This window comes from Halichoeres trimaculatus, unplaced genomic scaffold (genome assembly GCF_033239565.1).
Source record: "Halichoeres trimaculatus isolate MK-OKI-2021-1 unplaced genomic scaffold, fHalTri1.1 fHalTri1_scaffold_1, whole genome shotgun sequence".
Classification (NCBI taxonomy): Eukaryota; Metazoa; Chordata; class Actinopteri; order Labriformes; family Labridae; genus Halichoeres; species Halichoeres trimaculatus.
Window position 1 is genome coordinate 6971568 of NW_027437179.1, and position 24770 is coordinate 6996337.

Consider the following 24770-nt stretch of genomic DNA (forward strand, 5'->3'; position numbering starts at 1 on the left):
TCTTCCACATGAAGCCATACGGACCCCGCAGACGCGTCACGCATAAATCAGCCTTAAGGATGCTTGGACACCCTGTAACAATTTCAACTTGTACTATAACACAACACAACTGCATTATCATCAAGAAAATTAAAAAAATAAATAAAAATGAAGCTGGTTTGGCTGAATTTTTAACTACAGCTTTGTCTCTTAGTATTTTTGTCAATCACATACTTAAACTCTTCTCCTCACTTCTGGACTTCAGAGCTCTATAAAGATCCAGAGCTGGACAGGCCCTTGAGAGGTTCTTAGACCCTCAGCAGGATCAGTATCTGCTCCTTTGTGCAAGAAGGAGCAGGGTGAGCTCTGCCAGAGCCCCACAAAATGACCTCCAGTAAGCAAATAATCAGAAACAGACTCCACGAGGATGGTCATAAGGGCGTGACATCCTACAGTGGGCCCTGTGCTCACTTCCCAGCACCGTTCAGCTTAATAGGCATTTGCCATGTACCACTAGAATTGGCAAGTGTGCCACTGGTGACCTGGTGAGAGTGGGTTCAACTTTGAGCTCATGTAACAGACGTGAAAGGGTTTGGAGATGCCATGAAGAAGGTTCTGCTGCCCGCATAATGTCTAGAAGCAGGGCTCGAGACTGCGACCAACATGGTCGCATATGGGACCTTTTTTTCAGCGTGTGCGAGTAAAAAACTTTCATCTGGTCACACTCGTGCGAGTGGATATGTCTTAATACTCCATCTATCAAGGGCACTGTACAAGACATTGTGGTTTGAATTCTCCCCCTCTTTCACTGGCTCAGTCAGTCTCCACCTGAACTCTATGCTGTTCTGAAGAGAGAGCGCCGTCGCGTGCATGAGTATGAGCATCACACACCGAGGACAGACAGATCTTCACGACACGTGTTTCACTATTTTAGAGTCAGCCTTCTCACTATATGATTCACGTGGCTCTAAACTCTCCTTATTGAAAAGGAAGCTGCGTTAGAGCAGAGCTACGTTAGTTTAACTCACGACATGTCAACACCAAAAAAGAAAGATAGAAAACAGCTAAGGCTCTGATAAACTCTTCATCAACATGTGCAGCACAGTTATCTGTCTCCGTCTCTGAGAGGTGTCCTGCAGCGTCTCTGGATCAAACCAACTCAGAGAGAGGGGTTGGATGGTTTTTGAGTTTTCGATTTAACGCCCAAGTACGGGACTTGATTTGAATATAATATTAGAGCTCACAGGAGAACACTCAAAGTTGGGGGACAATCAGGAGAAATCACAAGCCAAGGGAAGAGCGGGAGAAAGGGTTAAAAAAAAAGGGAGACTCTCTCCATATTCAGGAGAGTTGGCAGCCTGCCAGTACTCTCGATTGGTAAAAGTGAGTTCATGTTTGACACAGATTGACACAGACGAAAGCTAAAGACATTTTCGGTTATTTTAGTATGTTTTGTAAACTCACTTAATAATTTTAGTAATTGTTTTATGTAAAGCCTCACTTTTGTTTTATATTTTAGTTTTTGAACAGTAATGTTTTAGTTAACTATAATAAACCTGATATGTACACACATGCATGTCTGTTGTTGTTATTTGCTTTTTATTTTAGAAACATTTTTATTGTCTTCTTTTAAAGTTACATAAAGTTAAGTTACTACTACTTAAAGTTATGTTACTACACATGAATAAATAAAAAAATAAATATATAAATAAATGGTGGGACCAAATCATGTGCTGGTGCGACCAACTGAGAAAGTTGGTCGTAAGGGTGCTACCAGTGAACAAGTTAGTGTAGGGCCCTGTTTTGAAGTGTTCCTCCTCTGAGCAGTGTAGGTCAAATCTTTACGTTAAATGTATCCAGATAACTTTGGTAAGGATGCTGAGCTATGTGAGTAAGAACTGACTGATTTATAGATCAATAAGAACCAGTCAACAGTAGAGCTGAAACGATTCCTCGAATGTTTCGAGGTACTCGATTACAAAAATTACTCGAGTAATTGTCTCCACCTCGAGGAATCATTCAATTTTAAAAAAGATCAAAAAGTGGTATTTTAAATAAAGCTGAGGCCATATTAAGAGAGTTTTCAGACCCCTCAAGCTACCGCTTATACAAAATAGCAACTAGCAACAAATCTAGCTTCTTTTCAGGAGTTTGGAGACTAATGGGTCATTCTATGAAACGGGTGCCATTTGGGTCCGCAATATTTGATGAGATGTACAAGGCACAAAAAATGTGTCAAAGTGTGTTTACAAATTTTGGAGCTACCAAACAAAGTGCTCTTATTGACATGCTGTATCAGAAATTGTATTTCTTAAAAAGAAAAAAAATCATTTGAAAAATAACTGCTCTTTAACTAAACAAAAATGTATTTTATCCGATTACTCGATTAATCGATGGGATTTTCAGTAGAATACTTGAATGCTAAAATATTCGACAGCTGCAGCCCTAGTCAACAGAGATTCTTAACAGGTGCTAATGAAAACCCACAACCACACACTGACCATCTCAGAAAGAATACAACAGGGGGAGCTGAAACTGGCTTACGTGAGAAAAGAGTTTGGGTGGTGTTGGAGGAGCTGTGGGAGGTTGTTGGAACAGTGAGTCATAGCCAGTAAAGCTAAGACCAGATAGCTAGAAGCCTAGCAGGGGATCTGTGCTGCAACAATTAAAGTGTACAGCATTAACTAAAGGTCTTGATGCTGATGATGCCATCAAAATGTTTTACCTTGATGTAGAGTGAAAATGAAAATGCAGTGGATCTCAAGTCTATATAAAGACTTCAGACCACCAAGCTTTGCATCAGAGTTGAGTTTGTTTTGCATGAAAAAGCAGAAGATATATCGCACTGAAGTCTGATACAAGCGTCTGGTATGAGACAAGGACTGAATGAACATGTAAGTGAATGCTCTGCTCTGCGGTGTCTCTTAAAGACAGCCTGAGCCTATAAATCAGCTCATATGCTGTCTGAGCTCCTGCCGCCTGCAGTCTTATTAGTCTTATCCTCTCCCCCACATACTTTACTATAAAAGATTGCTGTTTCACTGCCATTTGTTAGTGTCAGCCCAAAGCCTTCACTGCTGCCTCAAACAGCCTTCCCTTTGTTGTTCCTCCATTACCAAGTCCTAATATCTACAGTGGATATTTGTTCCATTCTTCTCTTGTTTAGAAACACATAATTAAAAAAGGCAGGAGATTATTTTTGCTTTCATGAGTGAAGAGCACAAAGGATGTTTGTAGAAAATGTCCACGGTGATGGTATAATACTCACAAGACGTGACTGATCCATTAACAGCTTTCTCTCCCTCTTAAATGTTTGATATATATAAATGAAATGAGTATGAATCGTTTTCATAAGCACAAAGCGAATAAGACGTATTAAAAAGATATATTTGTGCTGCTTTGTAGCGTGATGGAATCCAAACAATTTTAATTGAGTTCAGTTTTTAAATCTTTCAAACCCAGCACGCACTCGCTCCCTCAGAAACTTCCAGAATTACAGTTTCTTGACACTATGTGACATTTAGGTGGCACAAAAATGCTCATCAAGAGTAGATGAGGGTCCTGTCTTGTGGGAGTCAGGTGATGAAGAAGAGATAGAATCTACCTCAGCCTGGAGCTTGTGTGCTGGATGGATTGGCCACACTAACATGGGAGTAAAGTGACTGTTCCTTTAATCCTCTGTCCTCACAGAGATGAATCCCTCATATCATTCACTTTATTTGAATAATACACTGTACGCTTGTTACTTTACTAGGTTAGGTAATTATCTCGTCTCCCAGTATTCATGGTATGTTGCTGCCAAACTGACACAGAGTTTTGAAGCCAGTCATCATCAGATGCCATATTGGTAACTCCAAACTTAACTTAGCTTTGTTTTGGTTATAAAGAGGATCTATTTTAATGGGACTCACACACTGTCGTAAATTACTTTTAGTGAGGTGTGTGCTGTTCTGGAATTAAATGGAGATCAGATCGAAACAGATTTTCTTTGTTCAAGACAAATTTTTACTGGATACATCATCAGCCCAGTGCTCCAACATATCTGGAGGCTAACATGACAACAAGTAAACACTGTCAGTTTGTAAGTAGTTTATTAGCTGTTTATATTTAGCCCAGCTGACAGTCCGGTGCTCTAAGACGTGTCTGTAATGTGTAAAGTTAGTGAATCCTGGTTATGTCCTGCCAGTCATCTACCAATCAGAGCTAACGTAACCTCACTCTTCATTTTATTGATAGACTCTCAAGTTTGAACAGACCACTGCAGAATAACTGCTGACTGTGGGTTGGAATCAACATTATCACAAACAGTTTAGCACAAGGGTCTGCAACCTGCAGCTCTGGACCTTCATTCGGCTCTTTACCTTTTTAGAGTGGCGCCTTGTAGCTTTAAAAAAAAAAAAAAAAAAAAAATTGAAAAAAGAATTTTGGTTTAAAAAGTATTGATAATAAAAAACAGTGACACAAATTAAAATCATGATTTAATATTTTGTTGAACTAAATATGCATCACATCTTGCAATAAAGCTTTCAACTATTTTAATTTTTTTTTACAATTTTTTTTCTCTTTTTTTTTTCCATTTTTTGAAATTGAGTAGAAAAAAATTCCAGATTTATTGGAGACTGCAAATTTTGGGAAGTTTTTGAAAATTAAAAAAATAAGGAATTTCGGCAAGTTTCTGCAGAGTATAAACTTTATATATATATATATATATATATATATATATATATATATATATATATATATATATATATATATATATATATATATATATATATATATATATATATATATATATATATATATATATATATATATATAGATAGATATACATATATATATATATATATAGATATAGATATAGATATATATATATAGATAGATAGATAGATAGATAGATATCATAAATAAAAATAAATACTAAACATATTTTTTTTAATGGTACAATTTTTTTAAATGTAGCAATTCTGGCAATTTTTTCAAAATTTTCTAATTTTTCAATTTTTTCAAAACTTGTACATTTTTTGGTTTTTTTTTAAACATTTTGCAATCTTTTTTGCAACTTATTGAAATTTCATACATTTTGCAAATTTATGAAATTTATTAAATTACACATTTTTCATTTTTTGTAAATCTTAAAAAAAAAAAAAAAAAACTAAGACATTACATGTATAATTTTATAAACACGACAAACTTCTAGTTTGGATAATTTTTCACAATTTTGTTGTATGTATAGCATTTTAAACACTTTCTGTCTTTATTGTTAAGAAAAAGTACATTTTGTAGCTTCCAAATGACTTTAATCCAGGTGAACTGAGGCAAAATGGCTCTTATGAAAGTAAAGGTTGCAGACCCCTGGTTTAGCTCCTGTGTTAGCCTTTAGTTCCTGCTCTATCTCTCTCCTGTTTTTCTTTCTTCAGCTCTTCTGTCCTTTTTCTGTCTGACAGTTAGGCTCCAATATCCACCATCACTACCACAGAAATCGTTTTCAGCAGAGAGAAAAAAAAAAAAAAATCTCTCTTCTCACTACTTAACTTCGTCAGCCGATGAGGTGTTGTCAGAGAGACTGAATTGTGCCGTAAATTAACCCGGTCCTGGACGACCAGATCAGGAAGCTCAGAAGTAGCACATTAAAATAACCTGTGACCTGTAATATTGGCACTGATAATCTCATTTTAAAGTGTGGATTACGACCACACTTCACAGCACCTTTGAATGAGGCTTTGAGGCAGAAAGCTGCAGTGTGCCTGCCTGTCCAGCTAAGCTCCTATATAGGCAAAAGAAGTTGTAAAAAAATCCCCCTCTGTAGGATGTGAGTTTATATAGAAATGAGCTAACGAGACCCAATCACGCTTTCTTTCCTTTTTTTTTTTAACCATGCTGTAATGTTGTTGATGTTTATTTTTTTAGGAAAAATGCTCTTTTTGCAGACAGCCTCAGGCAGAATCTCAACAAACTGCTTCTTATTTTTTAGACCAGCAGTTGTCGCTTCGCTTGGACACAATTAGCTAACTTGTAAAATAAGTTGATGCTAAAGCTAACTTAACTGGAATCAGTGTTTCTCTTAACTTATGATATACACATTTTTTCCCTATATATCTGAAATTATCAGTACTATCCTACAGTGTAAAAAATTACCAGGATTTCACAATGTTTCACTGTATTTTCTCACAGTAAATTGCTGTATCACAACTTTACAGGACTTAACTGTAATAATTACAATATAAGACTGTAATTTTAAAATTTACAATAACAACAGTATTACTACAGTCAACTGCTGTGATATTTGCCGTTTCAATTATTACCAGGATTTTACAGCATTTTATTACATTATTTCACCATGAAATGCTGTATTAAGACTATCCACTGCAAAAACACAGCAAATTCCATGAACTGAATTGTGGGACGTGCAGCAGATTTTCAACATTTTCAAGGTTGATGCCACCAAAGTAAGTTTAACATATTCTGTCAAGTTATTGTACCCTTGTTTTCCACCTTTACTTTATCCACATATTGTCATTTTGAACTGGTGTGAAGTTCACCATATTAATTCCTCTTTTCTCTGACGCTTTTTTATTTGCTTTTCTGACGCTTTTTTATTGCGGCCGAGGCGCAGCGACTGCTTGGTCTGAATGATCCATGCCAGCGCGGAAAAAGTGTGCTGGAAAGACCCGGTAGTGGAGACGGTCGGAGCCTCTGTTACCTCAGCAACTGGGAGAACAGACTGACCATCGGGGCGCGCATCAGAGGCCATGAGGCGTGTCACCGTGTGGGCCAGCTCCCAACACAGATGTAAACTGTTCCTTTGTCAATAATAGGAGTACAAAATCTTTTTTAGATCACGTTAGAAACAAAGACTGTATGTCAGCTTACGCTGTAAAAAGGGAATCTCTAGTCAGTTGATGTGATGTAATTTTTTTAATCAATCCAACTCAAAAGTTTTAGATTAAGGTTTCCAATGTATTTTTGTGGATCATGTCAACTTGAAATTCTGCGTTAGTACAACTAATAAAAAGAAGTAGTTGGACCAACTTAAATGAATTGCTTCAATTGGTCACACCTAAATAAATTAAGTTCTTTGAAATGAAATTAACTAGTTCATTTAACACAACTTAATAGGTGAAATAAACTAAATATTTTAATTCTTCTCAAATCAACATTTTGCATCAGTCCAACTTAAAGTTTTCAGTTGTTTCAACTCAATAATCTGCAAAACCCCAAAGGAAAACCATGGGTGAGGAGGGAACACTGTGGATATGAGACCCTGATGCACATCAAGATACCACGCAGGGCCAGTGTGTCTGTGCTCCATGGCATGGACCAGCTGCCTGTCTATGGGCCACTGCACTGGCTGGCTGTGTGTGCTCAACAGCATAGACTGCTTGTCTTGGCTACCTGGCTGTGCTCCATGACATAGGCTGCTTGTCTTGGCTGCCTGGCTGCCTGGTTGTGCTCCACAGCATAGGCTGCTTGTCCTGTTTTACGGTAATTCCTTGGGCCTGGCAACCGTGAATTAACAGTAAAGTGTTGTTGTTTTAATGTAAACTACTGTGAAACAATTACAGTAAACTACTGTGTATTACTTATGGTAAATTGCTGTGAAAATATTTGCAGCAACTTGCTGTGAAAGTAATGCAATTATTAACCAGTAACTAACTGTAATTTTACGGTGAAATTTTTTACAGTGTACGATATATATACCATGGCCAAGAAACAGAACAGTTCATTAGATCATCGCCACGGGTTGCTTTTTTTTTTCTGTTTTCCGGCTATTTCACAGCTATTTCCTGTTTTATTTTGAAGTTCCTATCCTGTGTTTTGTGTTGTCTTTCTTTTAAAGTCATGACTTCTTCTTACACAATTTAAGATGCTTTTGAATCAGTTTACTGTGATTGGTGCACCAGAGATGGAAGTAGAGTAACTCCTGCTTATTCCCTAAGAGTGATCAGTCACTCTGATTTAATCTTGAGGCTGCCCTAACTGTATCAACATTTGCAATATGATAAGAGGCCAAATTCAAAATTGACAAATGATTCAAGTAATAAGTCATATGTTTACACACCGATTTATTATTCTGAGCATAACCTGCTCTGGAGCAGTTCAGGAGCTCAGCATAAGTCAGCAATGTGATGTACCACAGTAAGAGGAGAACCCATCTGCCGTACTGAAAACCTAAACCTAAAGCTTTATAACCGCAAACCCTGCTGTTAGTCATCCTATACCAACTCAATTTTCATGAAGATTTTTAGCAAGTTAAGTTCTGATCTTCTGTTAAATGAATTTTAAGGTATTTGTACAGGGGTGCTGTTCTCTAATCCTGACTGTAGAGTTGTTGATTTCTTGGCACGCTGTGTGGAAAGTTTATCAGTGTTTTCATTTATCAAAAGTGTCAAACTGTAATGTCTCCCTGGGTGTTTTCTTTTTCAGACACATAAAACTGATGACTGGTTATTTGTTGGTGGGTAACACAGCTGTCTTGGTCATCGTCTTAAATTCTGTAGACACAGGTGCACTTTAAGCGTCTTGTTCCGAGGTGGTTACTCAGATTTTACTGCCTATAGGGGCTCTTGGGACTCATCTCCATGCCTTCATGCAGATTTGCTCTTTTGCTCTTCTTCATGAATTATTTACTCAGCATCTGTATTGATCCCTGGTTTGTGTCAACAGGTAAAAGCGCATCATTACTATTGAGCCACAGCTCAAAATATAAAAGCTTTATCCCTGGACTATAGCCATGGACCTCGGGAACCTCGGGACATCATCAATTTTAAAAGAGTTCTCAGGGCTAATTGGAGGTGAAAACCAGCCACGATGATAAAAACACAGCGTTAGAATAAAGTATGATAATCAGACCTCCAAAAATGTTGAGTCATTGTTCTGTTCAACCGTGGTGAGCTAAGTCCACCAACATTCAGCTGATAAAACAGAATCTGGATGAGGGTTTTGTGCTGCGAACTCCAATGGAGAAACTCTGATGAAAAGACGTTAGCTGGTACAGCTTCATAAACCAACCACACTGTTAAATTTTTTTACTTTAATTTTACAGGAAATGGTCTGTGGTTTTAAACTGATTTTTCCTGTTTTCCTATAAATTGACGAAATGCTGGTAGATTTACAGATATTTTCAGTAATTTTAAACAGTCAAAAAAAATTAGAATTTTACGGTTATTAACCCTTAATTTTACATTTTTTTCTGTTTTTTTTTTTTTTTTTTTTTTTTTTTTTTTTTTTTTTTTTTTTTAAACATTATACAAAACTTTACAATTACAGAAATTATCAGTAAAATAACATCCTGGATGTTTTTTTCGGTATTATGTTAATAAAAGTGTAGAGCTAAACCCTGTATTCTCCTCACTCGTGGCTGCAATTCACTGATAAAAAAAGAAACAAACTGTTAAAAAACAGTAATAGCGCTGGCAGCAAAGCTTCCAGACAGATACCGTAAAATTACGGTCTAACACTGTAACATAGAACTACATAAAAAAAAAACTGCAAAAATAGAGGAATGAATTGTTTTTTGATTAAATTTGAAAAAATAAATAAATAAATAAAAAACAACAACTTCCAAACAGAGCACACTGCCCTTCTCCTATAAACCCTTTCCTCTCATTCATTACTGGTCATTTTGTCCTCCATCAGTTTTTGTCCTAAATTTTTCTATTTTTCTTTTGTTTTACAACAAAGTCATTTTTATTGTGACAGTGCTTGTAACCATTAGTGAGGAGGACACACCATGGATATGAGACCCTGCTAAACAGGGGGCATAGCATGTTTGTGCTCCACGGCGCAAACCGGCTATCTGTACTTCTAGGAGCAGACTGGCTGTCTGCACTCCAGAGTTTGGACTGGCTATCTGCGCCCCGGCTCGTCTTAATAAACAAGATGTGTTGATGGTCTTTGCTATGTTGGTCAACCTTTAATAACGATGTTATTTGAATTACACAGCCAGTCCATGCAGTGGTACAAAGGCAGCGTATTCCCCCAATGCAATGCTTTGATGTTCAGCAGAGTCTTATAACCTCTGCGTGCCCTCCTCACTCACGGTTACAAAACACCATCACAACAAAAAGTATTTTGCTGTAAAATAACGGTATTTTCTCCAGAACCCTTGGATTGCTACTATATTGAAGGTGTTTGACTGTAATAATTTAGGCAAAATCTGTTAAATAATGGTATGTTTCTCTAAAATTACATATTTATACTGTAAATCTGCAGACATTTATCTTTAGTTTTACGAACAGAGTTTGTTTTCATACATTACAAATTCGTTATTGTACATGGGAAAAAAAGTATTTTCACAGGAAATTACTATGGATTGATTTGAATGTAAAATTACAGTATTTGTCTGGAAAGTTTGCAGCCAGTGTTTTTTTTACAGTGCAGTTAAGTTACCAAATGCACAGATAAATCAGGGAAACTCTTAATATTGATTAAAGCTAACAAACAGTCAAACTGATCAACAGACTGACAAGTAGAAAGATACAGACAGGAGTGTTAGATGTAGATCCAGTCAACCATAAATTCTTTCAAAACAAATCTCTTCCTTGATGTTCAGCTCACATAAGAACAATAAACTACATTTAGATCAGTCTACAGGCTCTCTAAGAGGCTTACTAAAACCAGTAAGCTCTTCACTGTTTGACAGTGAAGGTGATTTTATGTCCACAGAGTATGACAGTGAGACCTATTTTTCCTGCAGAGAGCCTCATTGATTGGTGTGTGGCTAAAAGGAGCTATCTTGTCATCAGTGTCGGCCTCTTAGCGCTGATGCCCATTGACGTGGGAGAGATGTAATGGCATGGACTCACCTGATGAGCATCCAGATCAATGATGGTAGCCTTGGAGATGCCTTCCACTCTCTCAAAGAGGAACTGAAAAAAAACAACAATAAGCATAGGAACATCTCTTTTTCCTGGAATCACAAAGAAACAACACCAACAGTGTAAGCGTCAACCTAATGTTACAGGTTAGATAGAGTTTGAGGACACCCATAAACCCAGGGAGCTAACCCTAACATGCACAGTGTGGGAAGAAGGAAAGACCAATATTAGGCCCCGTTTACACAACAACTTTTCATCTGACAACTCTAAGTCAGTATGCCAGGCCTGTAGGTGGCGCTATAACTGTCTTGTCCAGAAGCAGCTTTTGGGAGATCTCGCCGAAGAAGAGTTGAGCCAATCATCTGGTGAGCAGTGTACTGAATGCTGAGCTAAAGTCAACAAACAACATCCTTATGAGTATCTTTGGTTCAGGGCCATGTGAAGCTGTAACTGTGATTGTGACTGCATCTTCTATTCATCTGTTGGCCCAACAGCCAAACAAAACACCTAGTTATGACGGGCGTCAGTGCAATGGGTAGATGCTCATTCAGGCAGCGCACCATCATCTTCTTTGGTTTACAGTCCTGTAACACTGTCACGCTGATCTTATTATAATCCTGATGTTAATGTGATGTTTCTGGTTTCAAAGAGTTAATTTGAAAAACAGAATGAACAGAAACAGGCAAAGGAAGCTCTAGCAAGGACTTTGGACCAATCCCAAATCTACCCCTTAGCCCCTGTCTTACCCCTTAACATGTGGTTTTGAGCATGTGCATGTAGTGAAGGGGTGTCCCAATTCTCCATAAGATTAAGGGTAAGAGTTACACAACCCTTGAAGCAAAGACAAAGTGGGACCTCACTTGAAACCAAGGGGTATGACAAATTTCTTATGATATGGGTTTTTTTTTTTAAAATCAGATATCCAATCCATTGCTACACCACGTGAATATTAGCCATCTTTTGAATTGTTGGTTGAATTCTGAAGTCGCTCGTTATAATGATCAAGCTGAAGCTGCTAAGGTGACTGCTGAGGATGGATACCAAGTTGGCTACTTTTAAAGGTACCGACCAAATTCTGTCCAAAATACCAAGCATAAATTCCCATAAAATCAAAAGATACCATGTTTAGGTACCTAAATGCATCATTGTGACTGCGAGGGAGTGGAAGAGTAGGTGATTTTCAATGCTGGACATAAACACAGCATTGCAAGGTTATACATTGAAGAATAAAAATAGTAATTTGAAAAAATATATATATTCCATTACGAAACTGATTGATATTTTTTACCACATAAACACAAAAAAGTACTGAAAATTGGTACCATAGAGTACCAGTACCAATTGGCAGGTACAGAGTGTTGGTACCATATCATTTCAAATCTAAAAGGTACCCATCGCTACAGCTAGTAGCAGCTAGTAATAGCTACATCGATGTCAGACCGGGGTGACAGATTCACAGTGGACAAATTAACTGTGGTGGGCTGCGTTTCATGAGTGGTTGGACAGATAAGCTGAGTTCAGGAACTCCATTAGCAACATAAGCTATGAAAAGTGAATGTTACAGTATTCAGAAACTCCATCATAAAGCTTCTGAGTACCATAGCACTCGCTTAACTGTCGCTTATCATGGCTTAGCTGTTTTGTTGCTCATGATGTAGTGGTGGTGTCTGTTTGCTGTGAGTTTGTCGCCCTATTCTGACATCGGTTTTTTATCAGTTTGTAAAAATGTGTTTGGTTTGGTGAAGTGAACAAAGTCGCTCGGCCTACGACAGCCAGCATGAGTCTAAGGCTGATGACGTAGAGGAGAGTGAGTGGCGTCTCTTTTCATAGAGATGGTTTTTTACCCTTTCCCCTTGGCCCTTAAAACAGAGGTTTGAAGGGGAAAGGGTAAGAACGACAGTTTGGATTGCCCCCCTATCTCCTTCCACACAGACTTGTCTTCTTTTGATCAAAACATGTTACTCAGCTCTCTCCAAACGTTGCATTCCTGTTTCCAGCTTCTCCAGGCAGTGTTTGAGTGTTTCCAGTGCAGCTCACATTGTAAATGACATCAGCCTTACCTTAATGGCGAGAGTGATGTCAGCGTAGGCACAGAAGCCCCCTCCCCTGTCGCCGGAGCAGTGGTGGAAGCCTCCTCCTGGGAAACAGAAAATCCACTGGCTCAATGTCAGGGCCATTAGACAAGCAGAGCAGGTCACACCGCACGGCACGTCTGAGGAGTCTATTATTCTAAACGAGCATAACCGGAGATTTAAACCGTCTGTTATTGAGTTTATTGCAGCTTATAAAAATGTCTGCAGTTCCCTGTGGTACAACAATAGGTGGACTGACACCACAATGGTCTGCTCAATGGCTCCTTAAACGCCCGGAGAGGAGCCGTGTCCTGAGGTGGAGGGGAACACTGTAAAGTGACTTTTATTTTTTTTCAACAGGGATGATAAGCAATAATTCAGGTTAAAAGTAATCGTACCCTCTGCCCCACCATGCTCATGTTCATTAAGCCGTAGTGCAGAGTGGAATATTAATAAAGGCCAGTAAGGCGAGGGCTGAAACGCGATTATCATTTATTGCCCGTCTTGCAAAAGCAGCCTTTCTAAAGCCTCAATGTCCTGCTTGTGTTGAGACACACAATATGCAGATGTCAGACGCATTTGAATAGCCTTCATATCTATATTAAAATCATGTTTATTGATGCAGAACAATCTTTCCCACAGATTCTTCAGCAGACAATGGGAACAGCTGTGTAAGCAGAAGGTACAAAGTAAAAGTCTGATGCAGCTTTTTTGTTTCCTGCTTGGCACGAACTGTGAGGGGGAGGGCTTTTCAGCCAAATACCACCCTGTTATAACAGTCGGGTCGCTGCAGACAATAACACTCAGGATTTTTATCCAGATAAGAATCAAATTAAGAGGGACATTAGGAGAATATCATGAAAACAATCGCTGCCCTCTAAGAGTCATAACTTTTGAGTTTATCAAAACACAACTCCCATGCTCGACAAATGTGAGCTCAGTTTAGTCTCCAGGAGATGGAGGCTGCGTCAGAGTGAAGGCACAGATTGGATTCTTTGATTTTTGAGCTTCTGCTGATATCTGACATTTTTTCATATCTGCCTTTTATCAGAAGTTTGGAGATAAAATATCTCACTACAACCTTTCAAAACAAAGCAGTGGCAATGGGACAAAGTGTAAATTCAGAGTTGAGGACGTTTCGTGGTAAATGGACCAGTACAGTACTTTTCTAGACTTTCTGATCACTCAAAGCACTTTTACTCTTCTAGTCTCTTTCACCCTTTCACACCACATTCACACACTGATGGCAGAGATTTCTGTAGTAGGAACCAACAGTTTGATCTAACACATTCATACCCATTATTTGAATATATAGCTTATGTATGCATGCTTTATGAACAACGATTGTACTAACAATATCCTACACCTATAATGGTTGTGGCATGAAAGAACACTTGAAGAGAAATTAGAGATAAGAAGTGATTACACCCTCCAATAATTATTACAGGGTATATGCTGAAATCCTGAGGTTAAATTCACTACCTTTTTAAGACTTTTAAAAACCTTTCAAAAAGTCTTAATATAATATAATTTAGTTTGTTTGATAGGGAGGGACAATGTACATTCATACACACTTAAAAAAAAAAATGTAAATGTACCCAAATCAAGCTGCCAAGCTAAGAACAGAAAAACATTATCATAATAAAACATTTTACAATACATTAAAATCACATCTAAAGTGTCAGGTCTCGTGGATAAATGAGCAGTGAAAAAAATTCAAGAAAGGAAAGAGAAAGGAATTGAAAAAAAAAAAAAAAAAGGGAGGTGGATGGAGATAGAATGGGGCTGCAGCAATGCAAGTCCAGGTCATATGTATTGATTTAGTTATGGTGCTTAAGGGTTAATGCCAGTTATGGTATAATCAGACTGTTGGGATGAGGCCAAAAAAGGAGAGTAGAGGGAAGGTAACGAAAGAGAGAGGAAAAAAAAAAAGAAAAAAAGAAAAGATAAATAAATAAATGGAAGAGAGAGAGAAATTTTTTTTACTAAAAAATATAAATTAAAGAAGGTGATGGGTGGTCAGATGAGGATAATCAGTTAGTCACATAAATAAATAGTGGTCAAGGAAGTGATGACATGGCATCATCGCCTCTTGTCCTACAACATACCATTACTTAGACAAAGTGACAAAGTGGTTTTGCACAATATTGGTTTTGTTACCCGGAACAGGTAACTCACTCTGACATAATGAATCTAAACCAGCTTAGAGCAGAGGAATTGGTCATTTACTGATGATTTAAGAGTATCTATAAAATAACTTACCCACATTTATCGCCCATCCTCGGTCAACAGCCAGTTTTCCTGCCTGCAGACAGAATAATGGTGTTAATTATTCAATGTCAGCACAGAAAGATGTGAGAGTGTGACCCTTTCAGGCAGAAACAGAATTTCAATTTAAGGAGGAAAATGACCTTTTCCAAACAAACAAAAAGGCAGCAAATTAATATCAAACAGCTTTTGTGAAATTAGAAATGTGTCTCAAGGCAGCGACTTCATTTCAGTGCAGAGCCTGTTTCTACATGTAACACTCCATATGCTGGTCCAAAATACAACCGCCAATCTTAGTTTTCTCATTTACTAACTCAACCTTCATTCACGTTAAGTGTTTAAATTTACATAAACACATCAGGAGGCATTACAGGATTCCTCCTGGACTCTTTGGTTCTCTCTGTGCAGCAGTGTTTGGGTTAAAAGCTAATGCATTCACTCTTTAATGTACTGCCTGACCTATAACCGATGAGCCCCCCAATCCACCCAGCTGAGATCACATCAGGGGTTTATAATTAAAAGGTCATGGGTTCCATACAACAGTCATCGCGTCACCAAGCAAGTCCTACCAAAGTGTCAACGGGTGAACCAAAATGAACCCTCTCAGCTCTTTTAATAGTGTGGGTGGTCAATTGAATGTGTACAGGCAGAACGAGTAGGATATTCCACACATACACTGTATATAAAGACTCAGACATTCTTAGTTTCAATTCATACCTTAGTTTGCAAAAAAAAAAAAAAAAAGATCAAGACAGAGCTTTAATGAAGACAGGACAAGTGGTTGAGTTTGTATTTACAGAGCCAGCTTTAAGAGATGCTTTGTGCCTCATTTGAAAAACCATACCGTGTCTGCTGATAAAGAAAATAATCTGAAGCAACACCACAGCATAAAGCATGCAAGCTTCAAGGAGTCATATCCTGAACAGAGGCCCTTCAGCCAGGGAAAAATTTCTGCTTTAAAAATCTCAACACCCCCTTTAAGAGGAGGTATTAACCCAACTTCAGCTGAACAAGAGAGGGCGACAAGTGCGCCTCTGTGTGCAACTAGTTTGTTTCTGATTGAAGGCACACTGTGGCACAAGCTACTTTTCAGAGGGCGTTTGTTTTGTTTGACTTGACAAATAAATAGAACAGAAAAATAACGAAACAGTCAGTTTGTTCTGACCACCAGGGTGTTTTTCAGTTATATCCTCTGGGCTGGATGGAAAGCTCCGGGGGCCAGGTTTGGACTGCGGGCTGCCAGTTGACGTTACGTGCATTAGGCCAACCAAACATCTCATGAACTAATTTCATGCAGTAATATTTCTGATCTCAACATGGTGGTTCATTTTTACAAGCTGTTACATTAACTGTTACTACACTGCAAAAAAAAAAAAAAAAAAAAAAAAACTGAAATCCCTTCAAGTGCTTTTGTCTTGTTTTAAGTAAAACTGTCTTGTTATAGTTAATTTGAGCCACATTCACCTGATCAGTCCAAAAAATTTTCTTGTTTCAAGTTATTTGAAGACAATGGTGAGGTCTGAATTGCTTGTAATTGTTAAAAAAAAAAACTGCCAATGGAACAAGAGAAAATTGTTAAAAACTAGAAAAATGTCATTTTATAAGTAACTTTTCTCTTGTTCCATTGGCAGATTTTTTTTACTTGTTTCAAGAAACTCAGACCTCATTTTTGTCTCTAAATAACTTGAAACAAGACATTTTTCTGGACTGGTCAGGTGAATGTGGCTCAAATCAAGTCTAAAAAGACATTTTCTACTGAAAAATAAGACAAAAAAAACTGTATCTTTCCAGTGTAGGGAATGCTAATTTCACCTTTCTGCCTGTAGGTGAAAGATTTTAGAATCAAAGACCAACAGAAAAATCAGTCATTGCACCATCTTTATGCACGATAAGGAACACTTTGTTCCCGAGCTGTAAACATGTAAAGTGTCATGAGATAACTTGTTGTCAGTTGGAATAAGAGAATACAAAATGAACTGACTTCACCTGATTAAAAAGTAGGTATACAGACCTAATCAAAATCGTAAGACCAGCTGAAAAATTGCTCAAATTTACCTTTTGCACATTTGAATCTTAATGAGGTTTAAGTTGAGCTACAATATGCAAAAGCAAGAAGGGAGAGTGTGATAAAAAAAACACACACACTTTGAAAAAATAATTTATTGAAAACAACAAGTAAACTGAAATAGGCTGTTGTCAGCTGATCAAAAGTTTGAGACCATCACTTAAAAAAATTACAAAAACTCAGTAGGAAAAAAAAAGTTTTTCTCAGTAGGACTCAGTAATGAGTAGCTCCTCTGTTCTTGTTCATCACTTCAAAAATTGGTTTGGGCTTGATGTGAGTGTTTCCAGGAAGCTTTTAGGGAACATTGCTCCAAGTGGTGAAGATGGCTTCATGAAGGGCATCAACTGTCTGAAACCGACGGCCATTTTTATAAACTTCCCTCGCCATCCATCCCCAAATGTTCTCTGTTGGATTTAAATCAGGGGAACATGCGGGATGGTCCAAAGAGTGATGTTATTCTCCCTGAAGAAGTCCTTCATTAAGCCAGCATTGTGACCTGCAGCGTTGTCCTGTTGAAAATCCAGCTGTTACCACACAGACCAGGGCCCTCAGTCATGAAGGACGCCCGCTGCAACATCTGCACGTAACCAGCCGCTGTTTGACCACCCTGCACCACCTGAAGCTCCAGTGTTCACTGAATGAAAAAGCCCCAGATCATGATGGACCCCCTCCACTGTGCTGGGTAGAAATCATCTCAGGTGGGATCTCCTCGTCATGTCAGTAACGTTGAAGCCATCTGGACCGTCAAGGTTCAGTTTTCTCATCAGAGAAAAAAACTTTTATCCACCTTTCAATCTCCATGTTTGATGCTCCCTGGCAAAGTCTAAACAGGCAGTTTTGTGGTGTTGAAGGAGACGAGGTCTTTGAATTTGTTTTTTGTTTTTGAAACTCTTTTCCCGCAGATACAGTCTGATGGTTATTGTGCTGCAGTCAGCTCCAGAAAGGGCCTTAATTTGGGTCGAGGACTGCCCTGTGTATTGACAGATAGCCAATTGGATCCTCCAGCTCAGTGCAGGTGTAATTTATTTTGGGTCTACCACTTGTCTTTTTTGTTCCATAATGCTCAGGATCTTTCAAAAAATGTGGCCTTGCTGATGATCCGACCACGTTCAAGAAGAGACAGCTTCTTAGCTTCAGCCATCAGGAGGACATAACCGTGTGAATACCTGACAGAAAATGAACATTTTGAGCAGATTTTGGCTTTAACAGCCTGTGGTCTTAAACTTTGATCAGCTGATAATGAACCTATTTCAGTTTTGTTTTGTTTTTTTTTCCAAATATTTTTTTGTTGCACTCCCCCTTCATGCTTTTGCATATTGTAGCTCTACTTAAAACCTTGTTAAGGTTCAAATGTGCAAAATGCGTATTCTAGCAATTTTTCAGCTGGTCTTAAGATTTTGATCAGGTCTGTATTAGTGTGTGGTTATGGAGCTTTGTTTACCACGAGTAGTCTTAGGACCTAAGATTTGCTGAGCCTTCTCCTGAGAGCATTATCAGCGCAAGAAGAAAGACGTGCAGAGATGGCCTCACATGTTGATCAACTCCATCTCGATGTGCATGTCTTTGCATTAAGTAAGTGTTATTTGTGGCCGGTCACTCACTGGTTCACCCTCTGATGAAACCACTCAGAGCTCATCTGATGCACATCACAAATAAACGACAAGCAGCGTGTGAACACACACAACCCTGAGAGCCCTCTGTGGTTGTCAAGGATTGGCGGCTGAAACGTATTCCGTTGTATCCTGATAGTAAAGACGGGAGGGGCTTAACTCAAGAAAATCCTACGGAAGCTCCCTTTACTGTTTTTTTTTTTTCTAAGTGTAACATGCACAGCCGTAGTTCTTTCTTACTAAGTCATGTCAAGATGTCTCTCAAGGGAGAAAAGGAGGCGTTATTAGGTTGTACGACTGGAGCTACACATGTCTGACTCCTGAGTTGCGCAGATATGAGATGAGGAGATTGTGAGTAAATGCCAATGTGGCTCACTGACGGCTGAGTAATAACACATTAGCATGTGTGCACACACTCAGGCAGTGGCTCTGTTTGGAGAAAACAGGCACTTAGAGCAAGCAGAGAGAGTGCCCGGTATATTTCACTGGAGCTTTTAAGTGCATCTCCACGACTCCATCAAACCATCAGACTCAAGGCGATAAGACCTTTTGGTAAGATGCTACGGCTCTGATATCATTAGTATCTGGATTAAATGGAAGCTGTGGAGGCAACACTGTGTGTTTTTTCACAATCACATAATCTCACCAATTGTTTCGAAAAGAGAACAAATTCAATCAGGGGATCCTTGGTGGAAGAAGCTTTTCTTCGACAAACAGACCCTGGCTGTTTAAAACAGCAGTTGAAATTGAGGGGTAAAGACAGACAATTGTTCCCAGCTTTGTTAAAAAACAATAGAGGTTCTTTTGTTCTCCTTTTGAAGTTTTGTGTTACATGGGAAATGCTAGGGTAGAGTCTGATACAGCCTCAGTTCCAGTCTGTCCTGGTGTGAGGACACTTTTAATACGTAGAATGAGCTTGATTATAAGTGCTCTTTTATGGTTAAAGCAGCAGAGTGGTCGTCTCATTGGAAATTTGGTGTTTCAACCTTGTTTGTCCCAGTTTTCATGGTGAAGTGTTTTCTAAGTGTTTTTCTTTGTTTAAGACAGAGTGAAGGTGTAGCCATATTTATTAGGGCTGTCATTTTAACGCGTTAATTAGATCAATTACTTACACCGCATATTTACGCGTTATAAAAATTAATGCAGATTAATCTGGATCCCAAACCCGCGAAGCGTTCTAAGACGCACTTATTTTTAAACGTCTGGCATTTACAAACCGTGTGTCCTACTTGGAAATAAAAGGGGGGTTCTCGTCAGATTTTCAAATTTCCGATGGTCCCTGAATGTATCACACGTGAAAAAAACGGAGGGAGGGAAGCGAGAGTGATTTGTGACTGCCTTCCACATCGCGTTTATTCGCACGTCCTTTTTGAAAATCTGCAGAAAATCAACTGTTTGCTCTAGCTCAATTTTATAAAAAACAGATAATTTTACACTCTTTACTGCATTAAACAAGCCCTGAATGATCGATATATATCCTGTATTTAAATCTAAAGAATTCTTTGAAAATTTGCTTCCATCTTCCTGGTGTCATGTTTCAGCTTGGGGCTGCTCTGCATCAATCAGCAACAGTTTGTGTTCAGAGCATGTAAAACTGAAAATACTTCACTTTTCTTTGATCCAAGACTTGAAAAAAGTGTTTTGTACATAGTTCCTCACAGTTTTTAGCCTTTAGCTCTGTTTCTCCTGGCCTCATAGAAGTATAGAAGTTCATATCGCAGTGAAAATCGAGTCAACATTGAGTAAAAGCAAAAACCGTCCTAAAAATCAAATAAGCTTAGGTGCAGGAATGCGTAGATTTTGTAAAGATAGAACCATAAAACTTTTTTCTTGTGTTCTTTATGCATCAGGGTACCTAAAACTGTGTTGTAAATATTCCCACCTTATTTTTTAAATGTTTTTTAGTGTCTTTTAATGTAATTTTAATGTCCTGGAATTCAAAATCTTTATTTTGGGACCTTAAGCAGATATGAGATTAAAATGTGACTAATTAAATTAATTAATTACAAATCCTGTAATTAATTAGACTAATTTTTTTAATCACCTGACAGCACTAATATTTATATAAAACCATGTGTTACTGAACTCCTCCATCTACTAAAGAAAAACAAGAAGAAAATCAGTTGTTATTATTCCTGTGATCTGATGAGCCTTCAGCAACCGATGTCAAAGTTCCTCTTCACTGGTTGATGGCATAAAGAGTAGAAAGCTTTTAGCTTTCACTTCAGAGCAGAGGTTGTATTAACCAACTATTCTCCGTTGTTGAAATACATTTTTGAGCAATGACGGAAAAATCTGAAGGTTGCCTTCATTTTGACGGATTAGAAAACCCAAGAGTGTTCCAGTCAATCTCTTCAATCAAGCGTAGCGTTTGTTCAAGGTCAAGGGTCAAGGTAAACTTTATTATCCCCAAGGGGCAATTTGTTCTACAGCCAACAGTAACACACAGACAACCTAGCAGCACCATAGAATAGCAGGTAGGCCACAATGTCAAGCTCAAGCTTTCATCATCGGTGCAGATCAGCTGATGGCTTGGCTGACTCCCGTGTTCACCTCCTATTGGAAAATTGCATTCAGAGCGGGCTATTTAAACAGCTCTAGCCAGCTCTAGCTTTATTTCATAGAATTGAGTCTTTGAATTTGCTTGTGTATGGTTGGAGGGGTTTCTGATTTTGAAAATGTTTATAATATCCCAAATAATAGATTACAGACGCAACATGTGCACACATGCCAGAGGCTCTCTTTCCAGCAGGACAGAGACAATAATATGCCTTCACAGGATCATCTGATGCATTCTGTGACGAGAATGAATCTGTCCCCTAATGAGATCAGCATCATGCTGGTAAACCCAAATCTCAAAACCCAAATATGAAATAACCAACCAATCAATCATCTTGTGGATTTCTCAGATCCCCTTTCCCTTACCAAATTTCCCTCCCAAATTAAAATTGTCCAAGCCATTGCTATGCAAAAAGACACGAAGGCCATAAAACAGATTACATGTATATACAAGTACCTGAAACAGAAATTGACAGAAGTAATGTTTATGTATTGCTGTCATTGTAGATATATACAATCTGATTACAACAATCCAAAAATGCATCGGTTTTTAATTGTATCAATGGCTCATTATTATCTCATAATAAGGCATAACATACAGGCCCTTTGTGGCTGTTCAATATTAAAATGAATAACATTTCATGTGAAATGTTTGTTTTGAATCTAGCATCCAAATTCTAAAAGAAATCATACTTAAAGGATAAATTCTGAACAAATCTTTAAAGGTTCCCTGGTATACAAGATATGTGTCCTGATTCTACCACAGTAACCCAACCTGTTAATTGAACAACTTTACCGCTCTCAGAATTTGATTTTCCCACTTAGAGAATATATATGTGGCCAAATAATTTGTAAGTATTTTAGGAGTACACCAACTGTAAGTTGGTTAGACACATCTCTAAAGAATTGAATTTGTTGAAAAAAATTGTGAAAAAAAACTTTCAGTTGTTAAAATTCAATAACTTCTTTCAATTGTAATACTTAGCTTTACATTTGATTTCAAAAAATGCACCAGACTTCAGTGAAGGTGATTTGACCCAATGTAATGATTTATTATTTGTGTTTGAATAAGTTTTGGGGTAAAGTGTGCACCCTGGCTCACACCTATGTCAATGATCATAAAATAGGTCATAGTACAGGCCCTGGATGACTTTTGGATTTTCTAAAGGTATATTCTTGGGAGTCTCTGGGTGTACTACAAATACCACACAATAAACAACAAAATGGGCTGTGGGCAAAATTACATGTGTTGTGAAAGAGGTCCTTTCTGAAGGTGCACCTCAAAGGTGAACTAATCTGCTTGACTCAATGTCATCTCTGCAAATGTGCAACATGATCTAGTGTCTCTGTCAGAGGATTTTTTTTACAGGTTGATTTTTTTGAAGATATCTTCGAGGATGGAATCATGAAAGGGCAGTGAAGGAGGATGAGGTATTTCCATGGTTAAAGCGGGTTTTAAAGGAAATGCCTTCAGTTGTATATTCAATGATAAATGATTCGGTGTTTTGACGCAGGGTTCTGCTGGTTCTGTACGTGTGATCTACAGTGCTCCTGCACAGCTCGTATTATGTGATAAAGGTAAGAGAGAAAATCATGGACTGCTCCATTATTTGATAGCGCTACTCTGTAGATTACCATCCCTGCTCCTTCCCTGACAAATGATGGTAGATAGCAGTAGATGGGTACAATATGTTAATATTATCTGCTACAGGCAAACACATAAAATGGAAATGAGGTGCAGAGATTCTTACCATTATTGTTCCTCCGGTCTGAGTCCGCAAAGGCCTCAACACTCTCCTCTGCACCAGGAAGTTAGGCAGAAACATGAGGGGAGGGATTTCTGTGATTGTTGCCACCACCAGTGACCACTATAGTAAAAATGATGATAAAATAAATATTAGACTCAGCAGTTAGAGGTTGTTTCACCTGAGGCAAACAAAAACACACTGATGGACCTGGAGCGACTGGAACATAAGAAGCAAACAGGTTTAGAAGTGTTTTCATTTGAGTGTTTCTTTTTTGACAAAAGATAAAAAAAGGAGCACGATTTTATGCTAGAGTCTCTGATGCAAATTCACAGCTGAGTTCTCACCATGTTATCGGTATCGGCCAATATTGGCTTAAAAATAAAGTATCAGATATCGGCCAACACATCAAATTCCAACAATATAATAAACATTTTAGTAATGGGCTGAAGCTGCAGATTTTTTTTGTACTTTTTGCGATTTTGTTCAGTTCAGATTGAGTTGTCCCATATTTTGTTCCTGTTTTAAGTTAAAACTGAATTTAAGCAGCAGTCTATAAGGTAAATGCATCTGACAACTTCAGGCACATTTATCAAAGTAAACCATTTTATACGATGTAGGTTTCATTGCTGTACAGTTGCACTTCTCATATGTTCCCTGTGAACAGAGGTTATGTTAACTGACTGTCAATTGTGAAATTGGCCAAATTTTCCCTGGTTGTGGGCAATGTTATGATTTTATCAGGAAGAGCTTCATCCAGCTTTCAGGTAGGATTTACACTCACCGGACATTTTATTAGCTACACCTGTCCAACTGCTTGTTAACACAAATTTCTAATCAGCCAATCACATGGCAGCAACTCAATGCATTGCTGCAGTTCAAACCGAGCATCAGAATGGGGAGGAAAGGTGATTGAAGTGACTTTGAACATGGCATGGTTGTTGGTCTGAGTATTTCAGAAACTGCTGATCTACTGGGATTTTAACCCACAACCATCTCTAGGGTTTACAGAGAATGGTCCCAAAAAGAGAAAGTATCCAGTGAGCAGCAGTTCTGTGAGACAAAATGTCTTGTTGATGCCAGAGGTCAGAGGAGAATGGACAGACTGGTTGGAGCTGATAGAAAGACAACAGTAACTCAAATAACCACTGGTTACAACCGAGGTCTGCAGAAGAGCATCTCTGAACACACAACATGTCCAACCTTGAGGCAGATGGGCTACAGCAGCAGAAGACCACACCGGGTGACCCTCCTGTCAGCTAAGAACAGGAAACTGAGGCTACAATTCACACAGCAACACCAAAACTGGACAATAGAAGATTGGAAAAACGTTGCCTGGTCTGATGAGTCTGGATTTCTGCTCCACATTCAGATGGTAGGGTCAGAATTTGGCATCAACAACATGAAAGCATGGATCCATCCTGCCTTGTATCAACGGTTCAGGCTGCTGCTGCTGGTGTGATGGTGTTGGGGATATTTTCGTGGCTCACTTTGGGCCCCTTAGTACCAACTGAGCATGGTTTAAAGTCCACAGTCTACCTGAGTATTGTTGCTGACCATGTCCATCCCTTTATGAGCACAGTGTACCCATCTTCTGATGGCTACTTCCAGCAGGATAACGCTCCATGTCATAAAGCTGGAATCATCTCAGACTG

At 38.4% G+C, this 24770-nt stretch overlaps 1 protein-coding gene across 1 annotated transcript in view; it reads right to left on the minus strand.

Moving 5' to 3' along the window:
• hdac11 (histone deacetylase 11) overlaps nucleotides 1–24770 on the minus strand; it is a 49538-nt gene that overhangs the window by 14981 nt on the left and 9787 nt on the right. Inside the window, exons 5-8 of the mRNA XM_074679673.1 lie at nucleotides 23122–23238; nucleotides 15131–15173; nucleotides 12857–12933; nucleotides 10785–10847 (exon numbers count right to left, since the gene is read on the minus strand). Of these exons, the coding sequence (XP_074535774.1) occupies nucleotides 10785–10847; nucleotides 12857–12933; nucleotides 15131–15173; nucleotides 23122–23238 (300 nt within the window). The remainder of the gene's footprint in view (nucleotides 1–10784; nucleotides 10848–12856; nucleotides 12934–15130; nucleotides 15174–23121; nucleotides 23239–24770) is intronic.